We start from the raw sequence: 26,252 nt of genomic DNA, 5'->3' as shown, positions 1-26,252 counted from the left end.
CGAGAGGAAAAATTACCTTCCAGCTTGTTTTAGCACTGCTTTTTTGGAACTTTCTGTAACAGCTGACCTTAATGCTCGTAGAGCCACCTTTTCCAATCCCCGGAGTCACGAACTCTGGATTCTTGGGTTCACCCTGTGACACTGCACAGAATCACCGTCCGTGTCTTCTGCCCGAGTGAAACAGTAAGCAGTCTGAGGGCTGCCATTGTGTCTTATCTATTTCCATTTTCCCCACCACACGAAGCACGAGGCCTCACACACAACGCAAAGCATGTCTCGGGATTAAAGTCTTTCTACTGTACCCCACACAACTCACTGGCTTGCATCCATATTCTCAGCATCCTGGAAACCCAAGCAAAGCTGCCCTTCGCCCCAACCAGGCTGCTTGCTCCCACCGCCCCCACCCGCTCCCGGGATGAACACTTCCTTACCAAGATGTCCGAACCCGTGGCTTCCTCCCCTGCGGTTGGGCTGGAGCAGTTGCGGAGTTTGAATAGCCAGTACTCCTTGGCAGTGACAAAGAAGTTCCACGGCAGTAGGCCACCAATGCCCAAGCTGAAGAAGATGATGTAGGTACCGTTGAAGCGGTCCTTGGGCCTCTGCAGGCCGGGCGGCGGGCGGTCTAGCAGCTTCCCAAGGAGCGCTTCCTGGTCAGCTCGGAGATTGCTGCCTGCAGGTCTGTAGGTGGCGTTTGCACTGTGGTGAAAGTCATCCTCTGAGATCATGGCCACTATTGGAGGAGAGGGAAACGGAGACAGGGCAGGTGATCAGAAGCTTAGCCTGGGCACAGCTAGGGACGCACCCGTCCTACAAGCTGACCACGCCCCCACCCTGGGTCACCAAAGCACGGTTACAGAGCTTCACGTTTAAGGATCAGCGAGAAAGACAAGATATCGGAACTGTAAGTGACCAAAGGATCACCCCCCGCCCCCCGACTCCCACGTAGGCCAACACAGGTAGCAAATAAGTCACGGGCCGGACCGGAGTACGACAATGTGTCACAGCCGGCCTGTGGCAATGGATCCGGAAGGGCAAACCTGGTCTCAAGGCACTCAAATTTCTATGTAGCCATAAAAAAAAAAAAGGAATTAGGATCCTTGGTGAGCATAGAATGTTCTCTAAACTCTTTTCAACTTTATGTGAGAAAAGAGACAGGGATGTGCACAGAATATGTCACTATTTGTGCCAGAAAGCAGGGCTGGGCTGCGTGGGGAGGAGAATATATACACATACGTATGTACGTCCTCTGGAAGGACACACAAGAAATTTCTTTTTTTTTTTTTTTAATTTTTTTTTTAATGTTTATTTATTTTTGAGACAGAGAGAGAGCATGAACGGGGGAGGGTCAGAGAGAGAGGGAGACACAGAATCGGAAGCAGGCTCCAGGCTCTGAGCTGTCAGCACAGAGCCCGACGCGGGGCTCGAACTCACGGACCGTGAGATCATGACCTGAGCCGAAGTCGGACGCTTAACCGACTGAGCCACCCAGGCGCCCCCACAAGAAATTTCAAAGAGTGGCTACGTCTGAGGACGGAGGCTGGGGGCGATGGGGAGGGAGGGATCTTCACTGCGTACTCTTGTGTGCCTTTGGAATTTCGAACGACATGAATGTATTATGTGTTCAGAAATAAAACTATAAATAGAAGCAAAGACATTCAAAGTAAATAGCATTAAAAAAACAACCACCACCAAAAATCCATGGTGTCTAAGAGATCTAACAGTCCACTCGCTCATTTAATTTGTGGGAGCCAGAGGTCCGAAGAGTGGAAGGTCACACACCAGGTCCACGGCCAAGGCTGGGTTGGCAGTTCCTGCCCCGGCCCCCACCTCTGTCCCTCACATCCCACCAGGAGACGGCCACTCCCAATCTGTGATAGCACCTAAGACTAACCGAAATTTCTGCTAGGAACCATCGCCGACATGACCTTGGGCAAGTGGCCATGCTTCGGAGCCTCGATTTCCCCGTCTGCAAACCGAGGGAGGCCTTCTTATGATGGTTATACAGCCGCAGCTGGCTGTCAGTGCCTGGACCGTGGGAGCAGCTCTTACACAAACGTCAGCGTCTTCCCCGCCACCGTGGGCTTGTCACCTGGCTGGCTGGCTGCTGGATTCGGCTGAAAAGTCGTATGCCCGCTTCTATGCTCTATATAGCACCTAGGACATGGCAGCAGCTTGATAAATGGCAGTACTTCCAAAGAGCTGACGATGGGACACTGTAGTGTCTCCCGTAGCAGCTCCCCTCCCCCTCCGTCACCCAGTACATCAAGAAATCAACGCAGCGCAGCTCGGCTCCCATTAAGTAAGAGGCTGAGCCTTAAGTCACAGCATCAAGCCAGGCGGAGTAGAGCCTTTCTTCCCTGGGGACAGGGGAACACCCTGTCCCGCAGGCACAGAGCCTTCTCTGCTATTTCAGGAGGGCCACACAACATTCCTTGGAAGTCAGGACAGGAATTATTGCCTCCTTTTTTCAGGGGCGAAGAACGGGGCCTTGATTTGTCCCACATTCGAGCAGTAAGAATCGCCAAGAGTTAACACGCAACCCGGTACTCATGCAATGCCGGTCAAAGGCCCGCACTTGAGCCTGACAACAGCCCAGCGTGACAGGCACTACGCTGAGACTCATTTCGCAGAGGAAGAGAGAGGCTCGGAAAGGTTCAGTCATGTGCCCGAGGTCACACAGCCCCCCAAATGGCAAGAGAGAGGTCGCACAGCCAAGCAGACTGAGGCCCGTGCGGGAGAGGAGGCTGGCTGGCAGTGTGAACCCACGTCTGCTGGCTCCAAGTCCAGATCTCCTTCTAGAAGGCCTCACGGCCAGGGAGCTGTGAGCAGAGGCAAAGGGGGTGCAGGGCACCCTCAGCGATGTTTGCTGAATGAATGGATTTTGCGTGGCCAGGATATTCTCTCCTACTGGGGTAGGAGCTTGTACCCCAGAGCGGCAGGCAAGAGGTGGCCACATACCTAAGCCTCCAAGCCAGCAAGTCTGTTTTCAACTCCCCTGGTTGAGCAGAGCCCTCCCTAGCCTTGATCCACAGGGAGCCCAGCACTAACAAACTAACCAGGGTGGGCACACAGGCATGTGCAGACACATACAAATTTCTATATTAGTGTGGAAAAATGTAAAAATGATGACCCGTGTAGGACAACAGACATAAGGGCAAGTGGTTCCTTCCAGATGCTCCAGCTACAGGGGCGGGTGCGGGGGCCAACGGTGGGGGTCACTCCAGCCCACTCTCATCTCCAGGCATTTATTTGTCCGGGACCATTCAGCCTTGACTGAGCTTCTGAAGAAGGAGCCAGAAATTTTCTCTGACCTGGGTCACAGGCCAGGGCATTGGAGTGAGCAAAGTCTTATTACGGTTCATAAAAGCTAGCTGCTGGCTTTTGGATTAAAAAGAAAAAAAAGAAACCGAAGGAAGAGCCGTGGTATTGTCAGCACGGGCGGGCTGTGGCCTGGCGTGTGCCCCTCAGGCACCTGCAGGAGCAGGCTGGGCTTGGCCCTGCTCCCTTCCTGGGGGATGTGGGAGTAGGGGCAGCGCCTGCACCAAGAAGCAGAAGTGGGTGGTGCCTGGGGCCGCTGCAGGCCACCATCTGGAACTGGCTGCCGGTTCCGACCCGGTTTCTGACTGTGGCTAAGTCAATCTCCCCATCGGGCCTCGATTTCCCCGCCTGTGAAACGGGGGGCAGGGGAGCTGGTGCTAACCTATGGGAAAACATTGCTGGGGAACACAGGGCGCCGCCCAGAGGCCGTGGCAGACTGGGCTTTGGGGTTGTGGACACCTCCAGCCTCAGACTCCCCAGTTGGAACTGAGCGTCAGCCACCTTGTGGATACTTTGGGCTGATGTGTCCATACCCGGGCCCCCCAGGTGGTGAGGTTCGGTCTCAGGAAATCCACGAGGAGGAGAAAGAGGAGGGGAGAGAATGGGGCGACCCGGAAAGGGGGAAATCCACGAGGAGGAGAAAGAGGAGGGGAGAGAAAGAGGATAGCGACCCGGAAAGGGGGAAATTGAGGGCGAGGGGAGCAAGAAGGAAGAGAAGGGACGATGGGGTGGGAGACAGCGACAGGCGCCCAAGAGGAGGGGCCGGGGCTGGGACGGAGGCCCTGAGGTCTCTCCCGTGGAGCAGTCCCCGAGAGGGCTCGTGCGGGGAGGCCGCCGAAGCGCGAGCCCCAGGGGACCGCGCTGAAGAGCTGGTCGGGTGCCAGGCCCGCGCCCGACCTCCGGCCCGCACTTACTGTCGCCGCCGCGCCGCCGCCGCCGCTGCCTCCCCGGCCGCCGCGGCCACTGCGACTAGGGGCTCGGCGGGGCCGCAGGCCGAGCTCCGCCTCCCGGCCCCGCCCCGGCCCGCTGACGCCGGCGCTTCCCGGTTTGCAAACCCTCTTCTCCCTTTGTCCTGGGCCGGCCCCCGCGCGCCGGCGCCGGGCTGCGGCTACGCGCCCATTGCACGCGCGGGCAAAGCGAGCCGCCGGCCGCCCGGTGCACCGCCGGTGCTGGCCCCGGAGCTCGCGGGGGCCCTGCGCGCTCCTTCCCCGCCCCCCCCCCCCCCGCGGGAGCCGGACCCGGGGACCCGATCGTCTCCAAAGCCTGCACCCCGGGACCCAGAAGAGCTCCACCTTGCCCCCAGACTCCCGCAGAGGGCGCCCCCTCTAACTGCAGCGCCTCACTCCTCCCTGATTCCTCTGCTGGCCCAGCCACCCAGCTTTTGCGCGTGGTGTCGGGCCTTCTGTATGCCAGGCGAGCGCCATGGCGCTTTGCCTTGTCACCGCCTTCCGGAGACTCCTGGTCTGGCTGAGTTAGAGGGGTGGCTGGGCTGGAGGGCACAAGGTCCTCAGGATCGTCTGCCAGGCCTTCCCACCAGCCCCCAGACATTTGTGTCTGAGTGACAGGCCGAGGGGGCCACCTTTACCCGATGTACCCTCTCTCTCTGCCATGCGCCTTAGGTCCACTGTGTCCTAACCCCTCACATGCCTGAGGGGCAAGGAGAGCTGGGCATATGGGAAACCAAGATGGAGCCGCGGTTCTAAAGCCCCTGCGGGCCTGTGATGGATGCCCCCCAAGGCACAGGGTGGGCTCAGTGCTAGGTGCCCTTGGGGCAAGGTGAGACTCAGAACACCGGGCTTCCTTCATTCAATAGGCCTACTGCGTGCCAGGCCCTGCAATGAGGACCTGTGATATCGTGATATAAGAAAAGAAAGCCACAGGTCCCAGATGGTCATTTAGACTGAGTTCCCAAACCGGAGCTTAATCCCCAAACTCAGCACAGTTTCAATCTCCCCTCCAGAAAGGTGGCCTTAACTGGTCAGTCAGGCAATACTTTCCGTCAGCCCCAATGAATCTGTCACCTAGGGTCCTCTCCATTCCCCTCCCTCAAAGAAAGATAAGGCAATCCGCATGATAAGGCTCTTGCTTTTCCCCTAGCAAACAACCTTCTCTGAAACAATCTTTATTTATTTACTTTGTTTTGCTAATAACGTTCTCACCCCCACCCTCCGTCTATAAAAACCTTCCATTTTGTACAACTTTCCCGAGTGCCTCTCTCCTTGCTAGATGGATTGCTTCCCGGCCCCATGAATCATTTAATAAAGCCAATTAGATTCTCAAATTTACTTGGTTGAATTTTGTTATTTAACATAGGTCTGTCCCGGTTCCCGACGTGAGAGCTTCCGAAACTCTTGGAATTTCCTGGGTAATACGGGTGAGAGGAGCGGTTTTTGTTTATAACAAGCCCCTTTCAGTCACGCCAGGGTTTATGCTAATCAAGTGACTCCTACTGGGCCCCAAGATAGCTTCGGGATGGGGGCTGGTTGTGCCGAAGGAAGCAAGTGTGAAATTAAGAGGTTGGGACTTTGAACACCACGCCCCACCTCTGCAGAGAAGAGGGGCTGGAGATTGACTTAACCACAATGGCCGATGCCGGATCATGCCGGTATGCCTCCATAGAAACCCCTAAATGACAGAGTTCGGAGAGCTTCTGGGTTGGCGAACACATCTCCTTGCTGGAAGGGTCGTGCACCCTAACTCCATGGGGACAGAAGCTCCTTTGTTTGGGACCTTGGACCCTGTTCATCTGCATCCTTTACGATAAGCCAGTGATAGTGTTTTCTTGAGTTCTGTAAACCATTCTAGCAAATTACGGAAACTGAAGGGATGGGTGTCATAGGAACCCCTGACTTTGTAGCCAACAGCCAAGTCAGACAGAAGTTTGGGTGCCCTGGGCACCCCATGCTTGAGACTGGTGTCTCAAGTGGGGACAGTCTTCCGGGACTGATGCCACCTCCAGGTAGTTCGTGTCAGAACTGAACTGAATTGCAGGACGCCCCACGGTGTCTGGAGAGTTGGAGAATCGGTTTGTTGGTGGGGAACCGCCCCCCGCCCCCGCCCCCCACATTTGGTGTCAGAAGTATCGAGGGCGAGAATCGTGCAGAGGCCCAAAGGTACAAAGGGCTGGGTTCTCCTGTTGGAGGAGCTCCCACCCTCCGCAGGGGAGACAGGCCAGTGAGCGCAGAGGACACTGGGAGCCCTGCAGGGACGTGCCTGGTGCAGCGGGGTCAGCGGTGGGCCGGTGACCGGAGTCAGCAAGGACTGGGCACCCGTCCGCGTTCGCTGAAGCCTCGCATCCTTGTGAGCCCAATTTCACAGGGTGCAAGTCCAAGGTTGTGAGGTTAAGTAGCTGGCCCGAGGTCACAGGACGGTGGGGCCTGTGTTTGCCCCCCAGGTGTGTCTGACTCTAAAGTTGGCACCTGTTTGCGTCTCCATCATGTGCCTTTCCCAAGGGTCTGGAGGCGGGTGGGGTGGGAGGTGGGATGGAGGGAGAAGGGTGGATCAGGTGGGCTGGTGTCGGGGGCAGTGAAAGGATTGGCCCAAGGCAGAACAAAGGAGATAGAAGTTTACAGAATACACTGCAAGGGAACAAAGGAGAGCCTGTCGGTCTGGAGGCAGTGGTGGGAGAGGAGCTGTAGTTAAGGGGAGAGAGTGAGGAGGTGTGGGAATGTATGGAATTTTCCTTTTTTGGTACAAGCCCCCTAGGGTTCTCTAAGGAGCCTGTTTGGGTGCTCACCGCGGGCCCTTTTACCTTGCCCAAGCCAGTTGCCTAAAAGTAGCCTCTACAAAGTGTTTCTCAGAAGAGGTGACCTTGGATAGGACGCTTGTGGCCCATTGAGGAGAGCAGGGAGGACCTTCCAGAAGGAGCAGAAGGCTGAACAAAGGCAGAGGGCAGAGTAGCAACATGTCCACGGAGGGAGGGCTGTGAGGCTGTGAGAGAGGGCTGGGATGGTCACGAAAGCCAGAATGGACATGTGCACATCACCCTGTAGGCGACAGCCTTCCATAAGTGTTCGCAGATGAGGAGAACGGGTCCCAGGGGGGTTAGAGAGGTGACCATGGTGATCAAAGTCAGGGCAATGGACTGGAGGCTGGGGCCACTTGGCTTCAATATCTGACAGATTTGTCCAGCCTAAGAAATCAGATCCACATTTGGGAAGTTTTAATTTAGCATCTTATCCCTTCTAGGCCTTGAACCGTCCTGGCTCCTAGCCCCGCCTCCCCCACCCAATTCTATACAGTTGGTAACACCCTGCCCCGGACACCTGGACCCTACCTGCAATCTGGAGATGGGGTGGGCAGGAGGAGGGAGGTGCAGGGGGCTCCAGGACACTCTTTCGGAGGATTTGGGGGCCCCTGTGTGGTCGCTGGGGGGAAGGCAGAAGACCTGTCTTGAATCTACATTCGCTCAGGCAAGCTGGCTATTCCGTGAAGCTGATGCCATGTCCAGATCGGGGAGAGCAGCCAGATTTCCCCAAGAGGCTCCTACCTATACACCATCCTGCACAGCTGAGACAATGGCCACTGTCCACAAGGAAATGACAAGAACCTAAAGGCTGAAGACTGTTCCTGATGTTCCTAAAGGCTGATGCTGTCCCTGATGGGGAGGGGGCACAGTCGGGAGGTCCCTCTTGTTGTACTTGGCCTCCCAGGGCTGGGCGGATGTTTTTTCGAGAGACCCAGAACTTGACTCAGAGCAACGCCACAGAGGAGGGGTTCAGTGAGCAGTACCGATGCCTGGCAAGGAAGGCGAGACTTCACAGAGCTCTGCTCCGGCTGCCCCTGCCCCCTGCCCCCCTCCCTGTCCCGTGGGGACCACTGGCTCGAGTCCAATGTACAGCTCCATGAGGGAGGTACTCTGATTAGCCTCATTTAGCATATGAGGACCCTGGGGTACGGAGAGGTTAGTATCTCGCTCAGAGTCGCACAGCTAAGTGGCAGAGCCCAGATTCAGATTGGCACCTTACTGAAAGCCAAGTCAGGGTCATCGTCAGAGGGGTGGGTCACACAAGCTCTTACCCAAAGCCCGCTGACCTGTCTGCAGGTTCTTCCTGCAAATTCACACAGCCAGCGCTTAGGAGGGCAGCCAGGTGTGTGCTAAGGCTTCCAGGCATGGGGTTGGCAGGCCATCTTGTGATCACGCCCCGTCACTGCAGTGCGTGCGGGCTGGCTCAGTGAGGCTGCACGTCCTGCCTTTCGGGGGTTTTTACTGGGCCCGCCAGCGGGGCACGTGGATCCTGGGAGACAGGGACTCATCCATAACTGCCGAGCCTTAATTCTCTGCTCTCGTGTCACCAGTTCAACCCCCCCCACTCTACCTCTCCTTCTGCGTCCAACGGCTCCCTTTGGGGACGATTGCTGGAGCTTCCTGGAGATGCCAGCCCTTGACCCCTCCATCTCCCCTCCATGCCTCGGGCATCTTTCCCTCCACCCCGAGTCGGCTTGGAGCCCACAGTCCATAATTGCAGTAGAGTCTCAGCAATGCCCGACACTCCCATGCCCATCCTCTCCTGGTGGTACTGCTGGCCAACCCGGGATGCAGCCACCTACATCTGAGCGGATGAGCCTTGCTGGAGAAAGTGCGCAGCAGGCAAGGGTTCTACTCCAAGGTCGTGCTTACCAACCTGCGATGGGCCTCCGGGAGGCCAGCGGTCCCGTGGCACATCTCAGCTCCTGCTCTCCGTCAGAACTGTTGCCACCTTCCTCCTTCGCTGGCTTCAGACCCCCGAACGCACCCCGCCCCGAGATGGCCTTGCCTCCCGCCTCCCACTCGATGAAGAACACAGAAGTCACCAGGGAGGCACATCCTCATTTCTCAACACCGAATGTACCCCATCGGCTTCTGTTTTCCTCTCTCCAGTTACAACAGGGCCGTTGCTGTCCTCCGTCCTAGGGAGGGGATGGGATCCGAAGCCAGGAGAGGGTCAGACTAAGCCCTGTGCTCAGCACCTCCCAGTTGCCAGCGGCTCTATGTCTCCCCGACCCTGTGAGGTTGGCCCATCATAACGCCCCCGCGGGAGTCGAAGGAAGGGGGACAGGCCACCAGGAGCCGGAGGGAGAGCAAAAGAGCATGTGGAGGCCGACCCACGTCACGTGAGGACCTGGCAGTGTTTGGATGGAGGGAGAATGGCTTCAGGGTGGAGCGTGAGAGCTGTGTCCAAATCTTTGAGAAGCTGGCAGGGAGTGTAACACTTAGACATCCTCCTAGTGATGGTAAAACTAGCTGAGGGTAAAATTAGCCCTTACAGGGGCGCCTGGGTGGCTCAGTCGGTTGAGCGTCCGACTTCGGCTCAGGTCATGATCTCGCGGTCCGTGAGTTCGAGCCCCGCGTCGGGCTCTGTGCTGACAGCTCGGAGCCTGGAGCCTGCTTCCAATTCTGTGTCTCCCTCTCTCTGCACCTCTCCCACTTTCTCTCTCTCTCTCTCTCTCAAAAATTAACATTAAAAAAAATTTTTTTTAATTAGCCCTTACAGTGAAAATAAGTAAGCACCCAATCACTAACATTTATCATTATTCTTTTAGTAAGTAGTGTGTTCAGCATCTCTGGAAGTAGTCAAGTGGAGTCTGGACAAGCCTGTGTCTGGGCTATTGTGGAGGGAATTCTGGCATCAGGTGAAATGGAAGTAGACGGTGGCCAAGGACAGCCACCCCCCTCCACCGCCCCCGACCTCCGCTCTTCTAAAAGTCAGTGAAACTGATCTCAGTGAACCTTTGCAATTCATAGCGACAGCCTCTGCCCACTGTAACCCCCTTGGGTAATCACAGTATTTACTGATCTGAGTACTGGGCATCTATCTGTCCCTGGGGACCTGGTGGTAGGGGAATTGCTGGGGCCCCGGGGCCTGGCAGCTAAGCCCTGTCTCAGGTTTCATCAGGCGGTGGGGGAGCCCTTGGGAAGAGGACCAGCCACGGCCACCATCCCGTGAAGGGATGCGGAGGGGCACCAAGGCAGGCGCCACTGTCTCTCTGACACAATCCCGGCCAAGTGGCAAGCAGGCAGGGGCCTCTCGGCGGTCTGTACAGAGGGCCGGGGGCTCCGGACCGTCCTAGCCAGCAAAGCCCTGAACCAGAGCAGCTCTGAGCCTGACCCTCCCCTGCTTCAGCACCTTTCTACAGCCCACTGGTGCCCAGCAGATCCTAGACTGGGGGGGGTCTTATTTGGAACCACAACTTAGAGCCAGTGGTGAGGGCTTTCCTCTCCACTGGGCTGTATGGTCTCTACTTAGCTACAGTCTCCACGTCTCCCTATCGCTCCCTAGCACGCTGAGGCCACAGGTGAGAGGCCGCTTGATGGAGATCCATGCTCCCAACAAAAGGAGGAAGCAAGCGAGCTAAGACGGCCTTGTGTTTCAAGAACTGGCCAAGGGGGCAAAAGTATTAATATGGCTGCTTCTCTATCCATATGATGCGCAGCCTGGATCCTGGAGGCATCTGTTTTTGAGCCAGGCTTCTAGACCAAGCCCTCGACTCCAATGTCAAGGAACAGATCTGCGTGAACCTGGAGTGGGTGGCCCCTGGCAGCTGGGTCAGGATGGCCCCTCTGACCTTCCCAGATCCCAGCCTGATCCTTCAGTCTCTCCGCTACGAGCTTTCTCACCTCCATACCTCTGATCACACGGTCCCTGCTACCTGGTGGTTCCTTGCGCCCAGCCCTCCACCCCTACCCCCCCACCAGCCTAGACACCACCACAAGGCAGGCAGCCGGGATGACCCCATCCCCGCTTCGTGTTCGTACCGTGTTGGGGCCACTCCCAGCTGGCTGCTTCCCGGTCCTTGCGTACTATGGAAACTCACTTTTTATTCTGCGGTGAGCTGCTAGAGGGCCAAGTCTAGGCATGACTTAACGCCCGGTATCCCCTGTGCTGTGCTCATCTATGGATTAGATCCAAAAACATTGACTGAATTTCCAGAAATCCCGGACCCTCTCTTGGGGAAGCTCCCCAGGCTGAGGAGCTGCGATGGGTAGATTCAAGCTACCTGCAGTGAGGCCTGGGCTGGGTCGGGCCCTCATGGCTGCTGGAGGAGCACAGACTCACGGGTGCCCCCTCCCGGGGATTACCCCCATCTCCTGGGTCAGGGTTTCTGAGAGGTCACCACCTCACACTCCCCCCACCCCCCCACACCCAGATCGGGCCCTGAGACTATTTCAGCACCTGCGGCTGACAGCGGCCTTGACATCTGGCCCATTACCTGCTGAAGGGGCATCCGTATCTTCTCTTAGCAAGACATTTCACAAAAGAAAGTTGCTGCAGACTTTTGCCTAAAAGCATCTCCCCTAAAATACATAACTGAGAAACTATGGCTCAGGGAAACCAACCCCAGTGTTCTAAAATATCACTGTTCCAGAAAGCCTTTCTTGACTCCCAGGCTGAGGCAGCAGCCTCTCTGGGCTTCCGTGGCCCCCTTGTCCACCGGTTTCTCTGTCTCTCCATTAGGCCACAGGCTCTGAGGGCAGTGTGTGAGGCCTGGCCCTCGTGCCCAGGACTGACCGACAGACACGGTGTGCTGGATGACCGTGGAACCCCACTCCCTGCCCCGACAGTTTGTGTTTGGAAAAGTTAGCACTGGGGAAGCTCCAAATCTCCAGTGCCTCCTGTCCCTGGAATGCTGAATCCAGGACAGCAATTGTGAGAGAAACAGACTTCTGTTGAAGACAGTCACTCAGTTCTCCAGGGCCAAGTGCTAAGAAGCCTGGGCTCTTGGTGTGAGATGCCAGTGCCCAGCTCAGAGTGCCCGGTTTCACGGCAGCTTCTCCCGTGGAGTGGTCTGGAGGGAGGCAGGTGCCCCTGGGCTGAGGCTGCGAAGGGAACAGCATGGAGAACAGGCAGCCACAGCCCCGAGAGGCCTACTCAGGCACGCCAAACGCTTTAAACAGGAGGCTGGAGATCCGAGATGGATGGGTTGAGCCTTAGCAACCAGAATGAGACTGAGACCGTCTTGATGACAGCCAGGGAGGGAAAAGTTAGGGACCTCCATGGGGACGTCATTAAGGGGGCCTGTTATCCTGTGGGAAACACAGTGTCGGCAAAACGAATTTCCGAGCAGTTATTGGAAAAATAAAAGTATTTCATGTTTATACCTCAAGGGGTTGAGACTCTTGGATCAGATCCATTATATTTAAATATTTACGTGTAGACGTGTGTGTTTGTATTTGCATAGATCTTCCTGAGAGGATATATAAAAAATGAACCAATTATCTCTCGGGGTTGGCGGTGGGGGGGGGGGGTACTGGGGACAGGGAGGGAGCGGGGGGAGGGGGTGATACCTGAGTGAGAGGCATCTACTTCTTACCTATTCTTTTGTTCCTTAAAAAATGTTTTTAGCCATAAACATGTATCACACCTTGAAACGGGCAGGAGTTTTGGCCAGTTTGCTAAATGGGACTGGTTGAGGTCTCCCTATGTACGATCTCAAGCCCTAGGCTGGGGTTGGACTTGTTTTCTCATGGCCCCTCATGGAGGAAGGGGGCAGCTGGTGGCCAGCTTCGTCACCTCACAGCCCTGCTCTAGGACACCTCATGGGGCAGCCAGTCGGTTACAGGGTCAGAACCAGCCCATCTTCTGCCGGCTTCTGGTTTTTCCTCATGCACCCCCGGGACTGTGACAGAGGAGGGACCACCGGGTGGGGTTGTCACAGCCCGCCTGGAACCAGGACACCCAAATTACGGAACTACACCGGCCAGAAGGAACTCACAGACCAGCGGGTCTAAGGCCCACATTTCATGGGTAAGGAAACTGAGGCCTCGGGAGGGACGGGGACCCACACAGCATCAGAACTAGAACCCAGGTCCCTGCTCCCCAGGCCAGAACTCTTGTCACCGGACAAGAGGCAGGTGGCAAGGAGAGGCCCTCCCGCTTAGGTAGTGGGCAGAGGGGGAGTGGTTTAAATGGGTACCCCTGACTCCTAGGGGACCCTAGACAATCTGCCTGCTGGTGAGGGCTACTTGCATGAAATAACTGTCCCTCACCTGACTCTGCCCACCTCCTCCCTGCGCCGCTGCCTCACCTCAGGCGATACCCCCCTTCCTACACACCCGCCCCAGACGATGCAGATGTTCCTGCGTCCCCAGGGAATGACGACGATCTGAGTGGCGGGGGTGTGTGCCTTGACTGTCCTGCCGGCCCCACTAGGCCATGAGCTCCGAGGGGACTTGCCCACAGGTGCTCCCTACCCCTGGGGGGACGACAAAATGACACCTGCCACAGGTTCCTGAGAGTCAGAGCTGGCAGGGCCTGTATGTACCATATGCATATACTTCAGGGCGTGGAAAGGTTAAAAAGGCCAGATACACCGGGGACACACTACATGAACATGAAGAGACCGGCTTGTTCTCATAGGACTTCTCAGAGTCCCTCTTGCGCTGATGAACACTATGTCTCTACTCTGAGACCAGAGGGTACTCTCACCCCCACACTTCAGAGATCACTGAATCCCCTGCGAAGCAGGCACTGCAAGCTGGAAAATGCTGGGACTAGACTCAACGCACACAGGGAGGCCTGAGGACCAACTCACAGGGCCCCTGCCGGTCATTCGGCACCTTCCTGCAAAGTAGGGGGAAAAAAACGCCCCTTCGAAATACTTCCACCTATGGGAAAATTAACACCACCAGGAGGTTGATTTTCTGAGAACAAGACCCTCTACTGCCACCTGCTGGAAACATCCCGCAATAAACACGCAAATCTACCCTCTGTGGGAATGGCCCCATCCTCCCCTTTAGGGATGGTACTCTTGTTCAGTGTGTAACCTGCCCAGCCACGCATAGCAGCCCTGGGTCCAAAGTCACGCGATCGCAGCCCACCCATCAATCCCTTTCTACGTGCACGATTATGTTTCAGGTGAGTACTCTAAACTGACCTCTGCCTCAGCCCTTTTGAATTTCTTACAGGTATCTCCACCGATCACCTAGCCCACAGCAGGCTCAACGGACTGACCCCCTGAACACACTCCTTGGATGCTTATGCATGGAGAGTGCTGACTGGGGAGCAGGGATTGGCATCCAGCACGGGCTCTAACTTGCTGCGCGACCCCGGAGAAATCCTTAACCTCTCTCGGGGCCAGTTTTCCCTTCTGCAAAATGAAGCAGTTGACGTTGATCGTTTCCAGGAGCTCAGAGAGCTCTGACAGCGACCGCCCGATCCCAAACCCGTGGAATTGTGAGGAAAGCAGGAAGGTCGTTCCAACTGCTGATAGAAAGACAGTCAGGAAGACAACAGAAGACAACCAGGGTTTTTTTTTGTTTTTTTTTTTTAATTAGACTAGGAAATATAATTTATTTTGTAAAAATTAATTTTGTTACAATAGGAATGCTAAACGTTATTTACAGATTGAAGTTTACAGACTCAACAGTGGTGGGATTGGGCCATCCCTGCAGCCCTACATCCCTGGGACACATAACGCATGTCCACGGCCCAGGCAGGGGGTCCAGCCCTTTGCCCCCAGGAGATCTGCTCCCTGCAGCCGAACTCCTGGTCACCTTCCCTCAGAGGGCCTACTAAGGGACCTAGCTCAGCTGCCTGGTTGCTGGGGAAAGGACCAGAGGGTCCTGGATCGTCCAGGAGATGGGGTCCCCCACACCCTCAGGAGGACCCCTGGCCCGGAGCTCTGGAGCCCAGGTCACTGCGAGAGAAAGCAGAGGGAGAGGCACGTAGAAGATACACCAACTGACCCTGTGGACTCGGAGAGGGCACACGCTCACACCCGGGTGGGGACACGTTCCCGGAGGGGTACCCTGATGTGCCTGCAGACAAAAGCACACGCGCGCGGGGCACGCACACACGCAAGCACACACCCCGGAGATGAGAGACGTAAACGCCCACGGGAGGGCCCTGCAAGACTGCGGTGGCCCCTGATCTGCCACTCTTGGGGGTACACAGGCCACGTGGGGCTGCCTCTCAGGCCTGAATCAGAGGAGAAATCTTGATCCTACCCTAAGGCGGGCAGCGTAGGGACGCAGCCACAGCAGCCTCAGCAGAGGTTTGATTGATGGAGGCAGCAAACCCTTTCTCGGCGTTTCTTCTAAAGCTGGACAATTTGAACCCTCCCAGGAGGCCCCAGCCAATCGGTTCTGTGCTCCAGGCCCTGGTGCACAATTTCTGGAGATCAGATGAGAAATGGCACGTGTGCGGCTGGCTTGGCCTCATCCACCAAGAGCTCCCATCGTGGCTGCTGAGCGAGCGGGGCAGGGAGGAGGGGCCCGGCAGAACACGGCAGGGTTCCCTCCCACGAGAAACCCAGAATGACCGTCCGTGTGTGTCAGAACCCAAGGGCGGTCAGACAGCAGCTGCAAGTGTAAAAAGGAAGTGAGGCCCAGAGAAGGCAGTCCTATGCCCAAGGTCACACAGCAGTTTACTGGCACAGCTGGAGCTGGGGTGCTGGTCTTTGGACTCCAGGCTGCCTGTGAGCAGAGCCTGATGGGAAGCGTCCAGGTAAAGCCTCTCATGGCACTGGTCAGGCTGCTCTCTCCGGGCCATGTTGTCACCCCTGCCTGCACAGCTCAGGCCAGGACTCATCAGGGATGCTGAGCCCACAGCAGATAGGCACCTTTGGCAGGGAAGCCTCGCGGCCTGCGAGGCAACACCACACAGGCCCTGGGGCAGAGAGCCGTTGTTGCCAAGCTCTGAGTGCAGGCCCGGCTCCTTCAGCAGCGCTGATAGGAGAGATCCTTTCTCAAACCGAGCAGGCCTCTGTCTGTCCGTGGCCAACCTACCCCCCACCAGGGTCGCCGGCAGGGGGCGAGAACCCCCATGAGCCCGAGTCCATGGCAGGGAAGGGTAGGCTGAGGTCGCCGGCTAGGACTGGAGCCCCCAAACCTGTTTTCCTCCCTGGATACCAGACTTTCAAGGGCCAGGATGTGCCCAGGCTGGTCATGGACTAGCTGGGGCAAGCCCTGGGGTCAGTGCCCAGAACTTCTTGCTTTGCCCCGGGTGCCAGGGAGAGGCCTGCGAGGAGGCCTCTGTGCCAGCCGTAAGAGCCTGGTCCCGGCCATGATCAGCCAGCCAAAAAGGGATCCTGCTGGGCCCTTGGAGCATTCCGGAGCAGGCTGGTGAGGAGGTACCAGCCCCCTCCACTCTGGCAGCCCCGCCTGTTCAGACCTCCCAGACTGCAGTGGGAGGGTGAGAACAGGGCTAAGGGAGCTGCCGGTAGAGGTCAGAGCTGGGAAAACAGCCCTCCCCAGGTCCTCCTTCACTGGGGCGTAGAGCACAGCCAGCCCGCCCACCTCCCAGCCTCCCGGCCCGCAGGGCTGACTGCTCACACATTCCGTAAAGCCACGCTGAGGCCCAGAAGCTCAGGCTTCTGCAGTCAGAGGCCCGCTTATCCAGCCCTCCTGCTTTACAGACGGAGAAACTGAGGCTGGGGGAGACCAGTTCCCGGATTCCTGGGCATTAGCGGAATGTCAATTTGCGCCAGCCCACCTGGTCTGGGGGCTGCTAGGTAGAGGGGTGACCTGGCTGCTCCCACCCTGGGGTGAAGGAGAGAAGTGCCCATGGGAGACTCTCCCCGCCCACTTCTTTCTCTGCTAGAGCCCCACTTCTGGGCCCCACCCCCTTTTCCAGGAGCCACCAGACCGGGGCACTGGAAACATTGTCCCTGGCTCACAGCTGGCCTGGTCTGCCCAGTTTCCATCCCTGGGCCTCTTAATCTGGATTCTCCAGGAGCCAGCCCAGGGAGCCTGTGGGGCATCTGCCTGGGGATGCGGGAGGGAGGACCCCAGCCCACTCCAGATCTCAGGGCTCCTTGTCTTTAAAGATTCAGCATCTGCTCAGAATTTTAGAGGGAAACATGGTACCGTGGCTAAAACCCCGTTCGACCCTGTACACCTGGGGAAACTGAGGCCTTGTAGGAATTTAGCCTAAGACAGAATCATTAGCAGCAAGATGTTCCCTGTTCTGTCTCTCTCTCCCTGACAATCTCTCTCTCTCTCTCTCTCTCTCTCACACACACACACACCCACACACGCACACACGCTCACTCCTGGCCAGAACCATGAGCAAGCCCACACTCATCCACACTCAAGAAAAGAGTTTTCTATTTTTTTGTGTTGTTTTTCATTTTCTTTTTTTTTTTTTTTTCTTAAAAAGGACTTATCCAAATATCTGGATAATAAATCATTTGCGTTTCCTAAGAAACTGGGTTTTTCTTTTCCCTTGTGGTTTTGGTGTTTCTCTTTTTTCTTCTTTGAGCCTGACTAGGGGTCTGAATCTTTCTTTCTTCCTTTCCTTTTCCTTTTTGCTTTGGACGACAGAAAGCAGTTCGTCTGAATTGTACTTGACTCTTCAAAGAGGAAAACGGTGTGAAAGGAGAAGAGGACTTAGGTGGGAGGGAGAAACCAGTAACTGAGGAAGAAACCGAAGAACGCATCTAAGACAAACGTCACCCAGAGCTCCTGGGGCGGAGGTGGCTGGTGGGGGTGGGAGGAGGGAGGGAGGGCCACCTCCTGGCTCCCCTCGCTGCCTCCAGAGGCCTCGTCTCAGTTCCTCCACGGAGATCCAAGGGCAGGGGGGACAGCAAGGGGTGGAGAAGGAACACTGGGTCTTCCTGACAACAGAGTACATGGATTTGCTAAGGCTGGTTGTGGTCTGGGAATGGGGCAAGGGGAGGAGGAGGAGGGGGCGCCTCTGGCTGTGAGCTGGGGGGCAGCAGGGGCCGCACTGCCTCACACGAGGCTGCCTCCTCTGTGCCCGCCTCCTGCCAGCCCTCCCAGTCCACGGTCCGGGGCGGCTCAGCAGTCCCCGTCAGTGGCCATGGCCACCAGCATCTCACTCTTGCCCATCTCCTCCAAGGCACTCGCCAGGCTGTTGAGGTCCCCGTCATCCTGCTGCAGAGCTTCCCAGAGGTCCAGGATTACACCCGTGGGGCTCGCTTTGGTGGCAAAGTAGTTCAGGTACCTGGCGGAGGGAAGGAGAGGGTCACTGGGCTCCCCCAACACTCAGCACCTCCCAGGAGCTTGGAAGTGGACAGAGCACCAGGAAGTGGGAAGGCTCTGAGGTCCCCCGACCCTGGGTCGGAACCCTAGCCCCTCTGCTTGGGGGCTGTGTGGCCCTGGGAAAGCCACTGCTCCTTTCTGAGCCTCGGTTTCCTCATCCCTAAGATGGAAACTGTCTTGCTCATCATCATCCATCATCATTGTTATTATTACCCGTTGAAAGACACTGGCCTCAGGAGAGACTGTCCAAACCTAGCATTCCAATCTTTCCTCCTCCCGCATCTGTTCCCTGCTTGGTTTTGCCCCACACACTACCCCGAGAGCAGGAACAGAGCCTTAGACTCTTTGTAAAGCCCATCCATTTCTAGTCAGGTGTCTTCTACGCGGCATCTGCTCAATGCAGGTTTATTAAATGGTTTCTCAGTAAGTATAATGTAATTCTAATAATTACTATTGCCATTATATTTATGCAGCATTTTAGATTCTCCAGAAGGGCTTCGACACCAAAATACACCGTCACTCAGCAAACGTTTCCAGAACACCTGTTCCGTCCTGGGCCCGGGGGTGCAGATGGTGATGACCCCTGGTGTCCTGGCCTCACCTGATCCTCACGGGCCAGCACGCCGAGTATGGCACTCCCCAAAAAATGGGCTTCTCAGACTGAGCACACCCAAGCCTCAGCTCCTGATCTACCGCAAATGGAAGGATCTGATCCTGGACTGTCGGGCTGCCTGCCCCACCTGCCCCTTGGGGGACAAAGGGAGGTTGGGGTGGGGCCGGCCTGGCCCAACACCCACCGGTCCATGGAGAGCTTCTGCGCCAATAGCCGCCAGTCATTGCCCCGCGAGTTGGGGGCATCCAGGCTGTTGCATATCTTCTGGCGGATGGACAGTGGAATCTTGAAGGCGTAGGGTCCCAGCTGGGTGGTGACCGTGCTGCCAGGGGCAGAGCAGAAGGCGTCCAGGGAGCCAGCAGGTGTCTAGAAGGGCAGGGGGCAAGGTGAGAGGGGCAGGGGGCTCTCCCATGCACAGCACTAGCATCCGCCCCTCCGACCTTCCTGCACTGGGACTGTGAGCTCATGGGGGTTCCTCCCCACGCTCTGGGCAGGTCAGCTGCTCAAAAACCTCCTCCCCCAGAAGGTCGGCTTCCAAGGGCCAGGGCTGCGTGCCCAACGGTCCTTGCGGTGGACCAGGCGGATGCACTGTCCCAGGCCGATGCGGGTGCAGGCTCGTGATTCCAAAGCCATAAGGAGCCTCAGCCACAGTCTACTCCACACAGACGCACGTTTACACACGTGGGAATGAAGTCCAGAACGGGGAAGTGACTTGCCCATGGTCACGTGCCAAGTTCGGTAGAGAGCTGGGTCTAGGCCTCTGATCGGCACTTTTTACATTGCCCAAGGAACTTCTCGCGCTGCTGTCCTGGGTGGCCTGGGTTTTGTAAACCTCAGTGTGGATGTATAGTGGAGGAGAGCCATAGGCTTGGGCTAAGCACTGACCTGACACAAGGTCGATGGTCTCTTCCTCCCTAAGACCTACCTTCTGACTTGGTGATTTCATCTGTTGCCTGGTACCGGCCAAGCACAGGACCAGCCACTCAATAAGTGTGCAGAAAGTGACGGAGTCCCAGCTCAGACCTGGGAGCTGATGGGGACCTATCTACGGAAGGCAGCATCCCCATGCACGCGGGTCTGAACGCTGCCTCCCCCGGCCCCACGGAGTGTCCGTCCTCCCGCCTCACCTCTGCCAGCGTGGTGTGCAGCTGGCAGATCTGGCCCTCTCCTTCCACCTGCCGCACACAGATCTTGCAGGAGAGCTCTGTGGAGGCCAGGCTGTGCCTCTCCAGGGTGAAGGTGCAGTGCAGGGCCTTCTGGTTGCCACTCCAAATGTGATAGAAGGGGATCTCCTGAGGGAGGGGCGTCAGGGTCAAGGTGAGGCCAGCCTGCCCTGCCCTGCCCTACCCTCAGGGAATGGAGGCAGAGGCCGGTCAGGGGGCCAACCTCAGGGAGCGATGGGACCCCCCCCCCAGGGGGCAGGGCCTTCCTCTCTGTCCAGAGAGGAAGAGGAAGAAGAGCTGGTCAGGGGCCCTTCAGCCGAGAAAGGGAGCGTCTGGGGAAGGCGGCACAAGCCTGGATGCGTGTGCGCATGTGTGTATGTGTATGCACACATGCGCATGTACGTCTGGGGCTGGAGGCCCTGCAGAGTCCATGGGGTTGCTCAGGTAGGTGTAGGCACAGGGGAGTGACCATCCGAGACGACTCTGGATGGTCAGCCAGGCATGAGCACTCTTAGAGATGGCAAGGCCTGTTTGAAGATGACGTCTGTAGACATCTGTGTGTGGGAATGTGACGGGGGGGGGGGACGTGGCTGTCGGTGGCACGGAACGTGACGACCTGCCTAGGGACGACTAGGGGCATGGAGAGTGGGGTGGGAGGGAGACAGAGACTCGGGGAGGCGGGGGCAAGCCTAGAGGAAGGAGACAGGAAGGCCAAGGCCCGGGAGGGGGAACCGATCTTCCGCGGGCAGACCGAATGTTCCCCTTGCCCCGGCGTCATTCGCCACCTCCTGTGGCCCAGCCCTCACCTGGTACTTGGCCAGCAGCTTGCTTCTCCAGTGGGCATGGGGGATGTCGTGCAGAGACAGGCGCAGATTGTGGTAACTGTCTTTAAACAGCAGGGGTTTTGGCTCTTCCACTAGGTAGCCACCCAGGGTCCGCTCCAGTTCCAGCACCTCCTGCGGGCAGGAGGCAACGGGAAGGGGGAGCCCGTCATACTTGGCCAGTTTGGTAAGTGCTCAGCGAAGACACACTGTGTGAACAGACGGGTGAATGGACAGATAATGGGACAGATGGATAGATAACTGGATTTATAGATGACTGGACAGGTAGATGGATGAATGGATGGATAAATAGTTGCATAGATAGATACAGACAGACGATGGATGTGTAGATGGATATGCAAACAGATGGATATACAAACAGAAGGACAGACGGAAGGAAAGACGAATGGATGGTTGGCGATGGCTGCACAGACAGATGGACTGCTGAGTGAATGAGTATACAGAGAGATGGGCTGCTGCCCAGCTGGATGGATGGATGGATGGATGGATGGATGGATGGATGGACGGACGGATGGACAGACAGACGGGGACTGAATAAATAAGTGATGCCATCAAGCTCAAATGTGGTGGCTTTCCTCCTGCCGTCCCCCCCATTCTCTGATCAAAGCTGGACACTGGCCAGCGCCCCAGTACTCAGAGATCCAGGCCGCGAGAGCCTCTTCTCGCAACCCCTGATCCCTTGTGGGCCTTCTGCAGTTTCAGGCCAGCCTGGCCCAGCAGAAGACACTCACTCTCCCATGAGGCCTTTTCACCCATGTTGCATCAGTCCTCGACTTGGAGCTGGGGACAAGTCACGCGAGACTGGGAGACAGGAGCTAGAGGGGACCCTAGACCTGGGTCAAGGGAGGTCTGGAGCTACAGGAAAGGCCCTGGAGGCTTCGCAGAGAGGTGGGCGGCAGGAGAAGGTCAACACAAGGCCAAGGGGCTATGCTTTTCCAGTGTCAGGATGAGCTCGAGGTCCTAGAAACAGCCCCTGAGTGCTTCAGTCACATGGGACAACACACCTGCCTTTGCATCAGTGGCCGTGCCCACTGGGATGGCCTTCACCCTTCTCTTCCGGGCACCCTTCCTTGGCTTTTGGAGCATAGGTCTAAGGTTAATGTGCCGTGAAGCCTTCTCAGATCCTCTCCCTCTCAGGCTGGTGCTCGCCTAGCCCTCCCTCAGCGAGGCCCCCTGTCCTTTCCCCCGCCTCTAGCCTGCAGTTTGGTGAGGGCAAAACTGTATCTCGCTAGTCTGATGCCGTTTCAGTGTTTGAGCAATGAGTGATTAATGAGGTTGATGGCGGTAGAGGGGTGCCTGGAAAGTACCACGATTCCGGGGGGCGGGGGGTGATACAGCCACCGTGTGCCAGGGCTGTGTGCTACTGACGGCCTGTCCTTACCTTCAGCGCTACGGGCGTGTCCTCTAGGCAGTAGACCCTGAGGCTGTACTCCAGGGAGGTGCAGAGGGCAGGGGCAAAGATGGCCAGCTGGAGACGCTTGACTGCCGAGCGGGAGTAGGACTCACCCGTGAACACGTAGGTGCCCAGCTGGTCCAACAGGATGTGGCAGGACCTGGCCTCCAGCTGGCAGTAGCAGGGCGTGTTCAGGGTTTCCTCGTCCAGGGTCACCACCTCCTACACGGGGAGGCAAAGAGGTCACAGTCAAGGCCATGGAGAGATCCACCCAGGTTGGGCCGGGAGAAAAGGGGCTTTCTTTCAGCTTCTGAGGCCTCCCAGGGCAGGTTCAGATAGATCTGCCCCGCTTTCCCTGCCCCCCACCACCCCCCACCCCGAGCCTTGGCTCCTCACCTCCCAGTGGCCCTGGTGGGCCTGGGTCTTGAGCTGGAAGATCCAGTCGCCGGCACGGACTTCAGCACAGTGGGGTACCGTGAGGATGACGGGGCGGCACAGCAGGAGGCCCGTGGGCCCACAGGTCACTGAGGGGCTCAATACCGTCTGGGTCCCTTCTGAAAGTGGGCTGGGGACAGGGCAGAAGGCAGGAGGGAGGCAGTGAGGGCAGGCCTGAAGCTCAGCAAGGGACCGGTGTGGGCCTGCCACCTCTACCCCGGCTCTTGGGTGACAGAGGCAGGTCTCCACCCCCGGGCCCCCGGAGGTGAGGGGTTAAGGAGAGGCAGAAAGACGGCCTAGGCCTTGAGAGTGTGTTCAGATTTCTGCTCTTCCGCTGCAGCGTTCTCAGCTATGTCTTTGCTCGTATTTTCAAAGGTTCTGCACGCTTGGGATGCTTTTGGTTAAGCGTTGCTAAACTGCCCTCTGGGAAGCTGGTACCAGCCCGTGCTCCCTCCTGCATGTCATGGGAGGGCCGAGGTCCCACACTCTTGTCAATATGGAGGTCAGGCCGTTTGAAAAAAATCTTTGCAAATTCGAGAAACAAAAAACTCCTAGTGTCTCATGGCTGTTTGAATTTCTATTTCTCTGACTACAAAGTAGGCTGGCCATTTTTTCATAATCTACTGGCCACTGTGTGTGTGTGTGTGTGTGTGTGTGTGTGTGTATGTGCTTGCATCAGAGAGTATGTGTGAATCACTTGTTCATATCCTTTGCCCATTCTTGTAGTGAAATGTTTACTTTTTTTATTGGTCTCTAAAGCCTCTTTACATAGTAAGGATAAGCCTCTTGTCGTATTGTAGCTACTTTGTCAATCGCCTTTCAGTTTTATGATTCGCTGTGCCGGTGCTGCACATTTTAAATGTGGACATAATAAGATCTGTCAAGGTTTTGCTTGGAGGGCTACTTTAGGATCTGGCTCAGATGGTGATATTTGAACCCAGGGTGGCCAGGCAGCAGGGAGAGGAAGAGAAGGGGGGCAGCCCATGCCAGACTGAGGTCTGTCCACTCACAGGGTGTTTTCTGCCTTGTTGATAAGGAGGTACATCTCGTAGAACTTGCCCTGGGGGATGGCTCCATTGGGTACCAGCAGGCTGACCCCTAGGGGCAGAAGGAGGTCAGCAGGGAGGGGCTGGAGGGAATCTAAGAGCCTAGAATGGGGGATGGGGGGGTGGGGGAGGGGGTTGGTTGGCTCCTAGCTTGGGGCAGGGGGAGAAAGGCATCTCCTGAACTCCAGGTGGTCACCAGCAAGGTGGGGGGACAGAAGCTCGGGGACTAGGTACAAGGGGGAGCCCAGGCCACTGACAGCTATGGGTACATCTGCTAACACAGGGGCCTCCAGCACTGTGGTGGGGTATAGAGATGGGGCAAAGTGCCAAAGTTCAAAGGCTCCAGGGCCAGCTCCAGCCCCAGATCAGTGTCACACTGGGAAACTATCAGCTGATGGCTCTACCTTCTCAGTAGTGCTCTATAGGCCTGTTGGATTACAAAGACATATTCCCTCCCACTTAACAGATAAGGTTTAGAGAGGGGCTGGTCCAAGGTTCCCCTGCCTTCGTGAGACAGAGAAACGCCTGGACCCCAAGTCTTCTATGTTATAGTCCCTTCTTTCCCCTGGACCGCATGTTCCCCATCTGTGAAATGGGATCAGGGAAGCCCTATCTTCTGCTGGGGGGAGAGGGGGGAGGGGCTGGGGATGCCCAGAGGGGACATGCAGAGGCCGGGCTGACAGGCAAGCGGGGCAGGAGGAGCCCACCTGTGCCCGGGATGCTGAGCCTCCCACCCAGGCAGCCAAAAGTGCCGCTGACGCTGCTCCCCGGGTCGCGGGGCAGGCCCAGGAGCTGCTGGGAGCCGAGGCTGGCACTGCGCAGGTGCAGTAAGTGGGCATCCCGGGTGTAGTCGCCGGAATACGTGCCGGGCGGCAGGACCCCCAGCAGGTCAGCCCCATCTGGCAGGCCTGGCCCCGAGCCGGTGGTGCCGGAGTTGTAGACCTTGATCTTGAGACTGGGCAGGGGGTCCAGCAGGGGTGAGTTGGTCATGGGGATCTTGTCGGCGGAGTCCTGCAGGGCATACACGGGCCCGCGGTAGATGCCGGCACTGGCCGTGAGGTCCGGAGGCACGGATGGGTGCAGGAGCTGTGGATTGTCTGCAGGGGTTGGGGCTACAGTCAGACCCAGCTGTGCCTCGCTGGCCCGGTCCCATCCTCTGCTCCCGCCGGGGGCCCTTCTGTTGCAAAATCCCACCCAAAAGTCCAGCTGCCAAAGATTCAACCGCCATCGTTGCAGGAAGCTTTGGGGACTCAGCACGTGGGCTCCTCCCTTCCTTCTCTGTACCTCTCTGATCTACACTCACCTTTACATTTTTTTTTTTTAATGTTTATTGATTTCTGAGAGAGAGAGAGACAGAGTGTGAGCAGAGGAGGGGCAGAGAGAGAGGGAGACACAGAATCCCAAGCAGGCTCCAGGCTCTGAGCTGTCAGCACAGAGCCCGACGCGGGGCTTGAACCCACGAACTGTGAGATCATGACCTGAGCCAAGTCGGTTGCTTAACCGACTGAGCCACTCAGGCGCCCCATTTTTTTTTAATTTTTTTTTTTTTTAAGGATCTACACTCATCTTTCGAGCGAAGTCTAGAAAGACCTCGGGCAGGGGGAGGCCCCACTCCAGTCTGGCCGGTGTGGCTGGCTGCCGTGCCCCTCTGGGTACCCTGCCTGCATCTGCCACCCCGGGTACTCCCAGGTCCTTACTGGGCCTCGCAGTCTTGAAGTTGACGGGGTGGAAGCCGCCAGTGAGGGCGGCCGACGAGTCGGTGATGTCCGTGTCAAAGTCCCGGCAGTTGCGGCGGTAAACCACCACCCCCACCACCATGACGACGCCCAGGACGACGAAGATGGACACCACGAGGCCCGCGTACAGCGCCACGTCCCCCGAGGTCTCCAGCACTGCGGGGACAGGAGGGCTGGGTGAGGGGCAGGGGCAGAGACCCAGGTCCTGGGACAGACCGGCGCCATGCTAGGTCCTAGTCTGAGCCCTCATGACTGGCCGGGACCGCAGGCAAGCCTCAACCTCTCTGCGCATCAGTCTCGATGAGTAAAACGGCCTCAGATCCCCTGTCTTGCTTCCCCCCCGTGCAGAAAAACGCAAGAGGACTCATGGGCAGTCCCAACAGGTAACTCCTTGCTCACTGCTGAGAAAGAGACAGTGTCCTGTCCCAGCCAGGATGCAAACGGAGGCCCTCGCTGTGGCCTGCAGCACATCCCAGGGCCGGAGGTCCCGGCTCCCGGTAATCTCTGTAAGCAGCCACCCTGAGCTCAACTTGCATCCTGGGCTGAGGGGAGGGGATGGCGGCAGAGGGGGAGCAGGAGGAGGGAATGAGATGCAAGGCGATGGGGTGGAGAGGAGGTGAGCAGGTGGAGGGGAAGGAAAGGGCTCAGGGGGGGCCACCCACCGGCTACACTTTCCTCCCCCAGGCAGGCTGCCACACAGCTGCAAGTAACCCCACACGGCCCAGGCAGGGAGGTGGCATTGACACGATGACAGGCATTCTGTGTCTGCGTTGTCCCACGTGA

At 57.3% G+C, this 26,252-nt stretch overlaps 2 protein-coding genes across 3 annotated transcripts in view; both read right to left on the bottom strand.

The window, feature by feature from the left end:
* Positions 1–4,304, bottom strand: part of SLC29A3 (solute carrier family 29 member 3) — a 43,057-nt gene extending 38,753 nt beyond the window's left edge. Inside the window, exons 1-2 of the mRNA XM_042908552.1 lie at positions 4,233–4,304; positions 432–730 (exon numbers count right to left, since the gene is read on the bottom strand). Of these exons, the coding sequence (XP_042764486.1) occupies positions 432–730; position 4,233 (300 nt within the window). The 5' untranslated portion in view covers positions 4,234–4,304. The remainder of the gene's footprint in view (positions 1–431; positions 731–4,232) is intronic.
* Positions 4,305–16,018: 11,714 nt separating this feature from the next.
* Positions 16,019–26,252, bottom strand: part of UNC5B (unc-5 netrin receptor B) — an 80,499-nt gene continuing 70,265 nt past the window's right edge. For both annotated transcript variants that reach the window (XM_042908553.1, XM_042908554.1), the window contains 9 exons: positions 25,431–25,625; positions 24,441–24,830; positions 23,698–23,785; positions 22,649–22,817; positions 22,241–22,474; positions 20,824–20,973; positions 19,982–20,146; positions 19,039–19,220; positions 16,019–18,203 (listed from right to left, as the gene is read on the bottom strand). In XM_042908553.1, the coding sequence (XP_042764487.1) occupies positions 18,038–18,203; positions 19,039–19,220; positions 19,982–20,146; positions 20,824–20,973; positions 22,241–22,474; positions 22,649–22,817; positions 23,698–23,785; positions 24,441–24,830; positions 25,431–25,625 (1,739 nt within the window). In that variant the 3' untranslated portion in view covers positions 16,019–18,037. The remainder of the gene's footprint in view (positions 18,204–19,038; positions 19,221–19,981; positions 20,147–20,823; positions 20,974–22,240; positions 22,475–22,648; positions 22,818–23,697; positions 23,786–24,440; positions 24,831–25,430; positions 25,626–26,252) is intronic.

The sequence above is a fragment of the Panthera leo genome, chromosome D2 (genome assembly GCF_018350215.1).
Source record: "Panthera leo isolate Ple1 chromosome D2, P.leo_Ple1_pat1.1, whole genome shotgun sequence".
NCBI classification, from domain to species: Eukaryota; Metazoa; Chordata; class Mammalia; order Carnivora; family Felidae; genus Panthera; species Panthera leo.
Note: the sequence above shows the minus strand (reverse complement) of the source record. Positions and strands in the feature narration are given on the sequence as shown.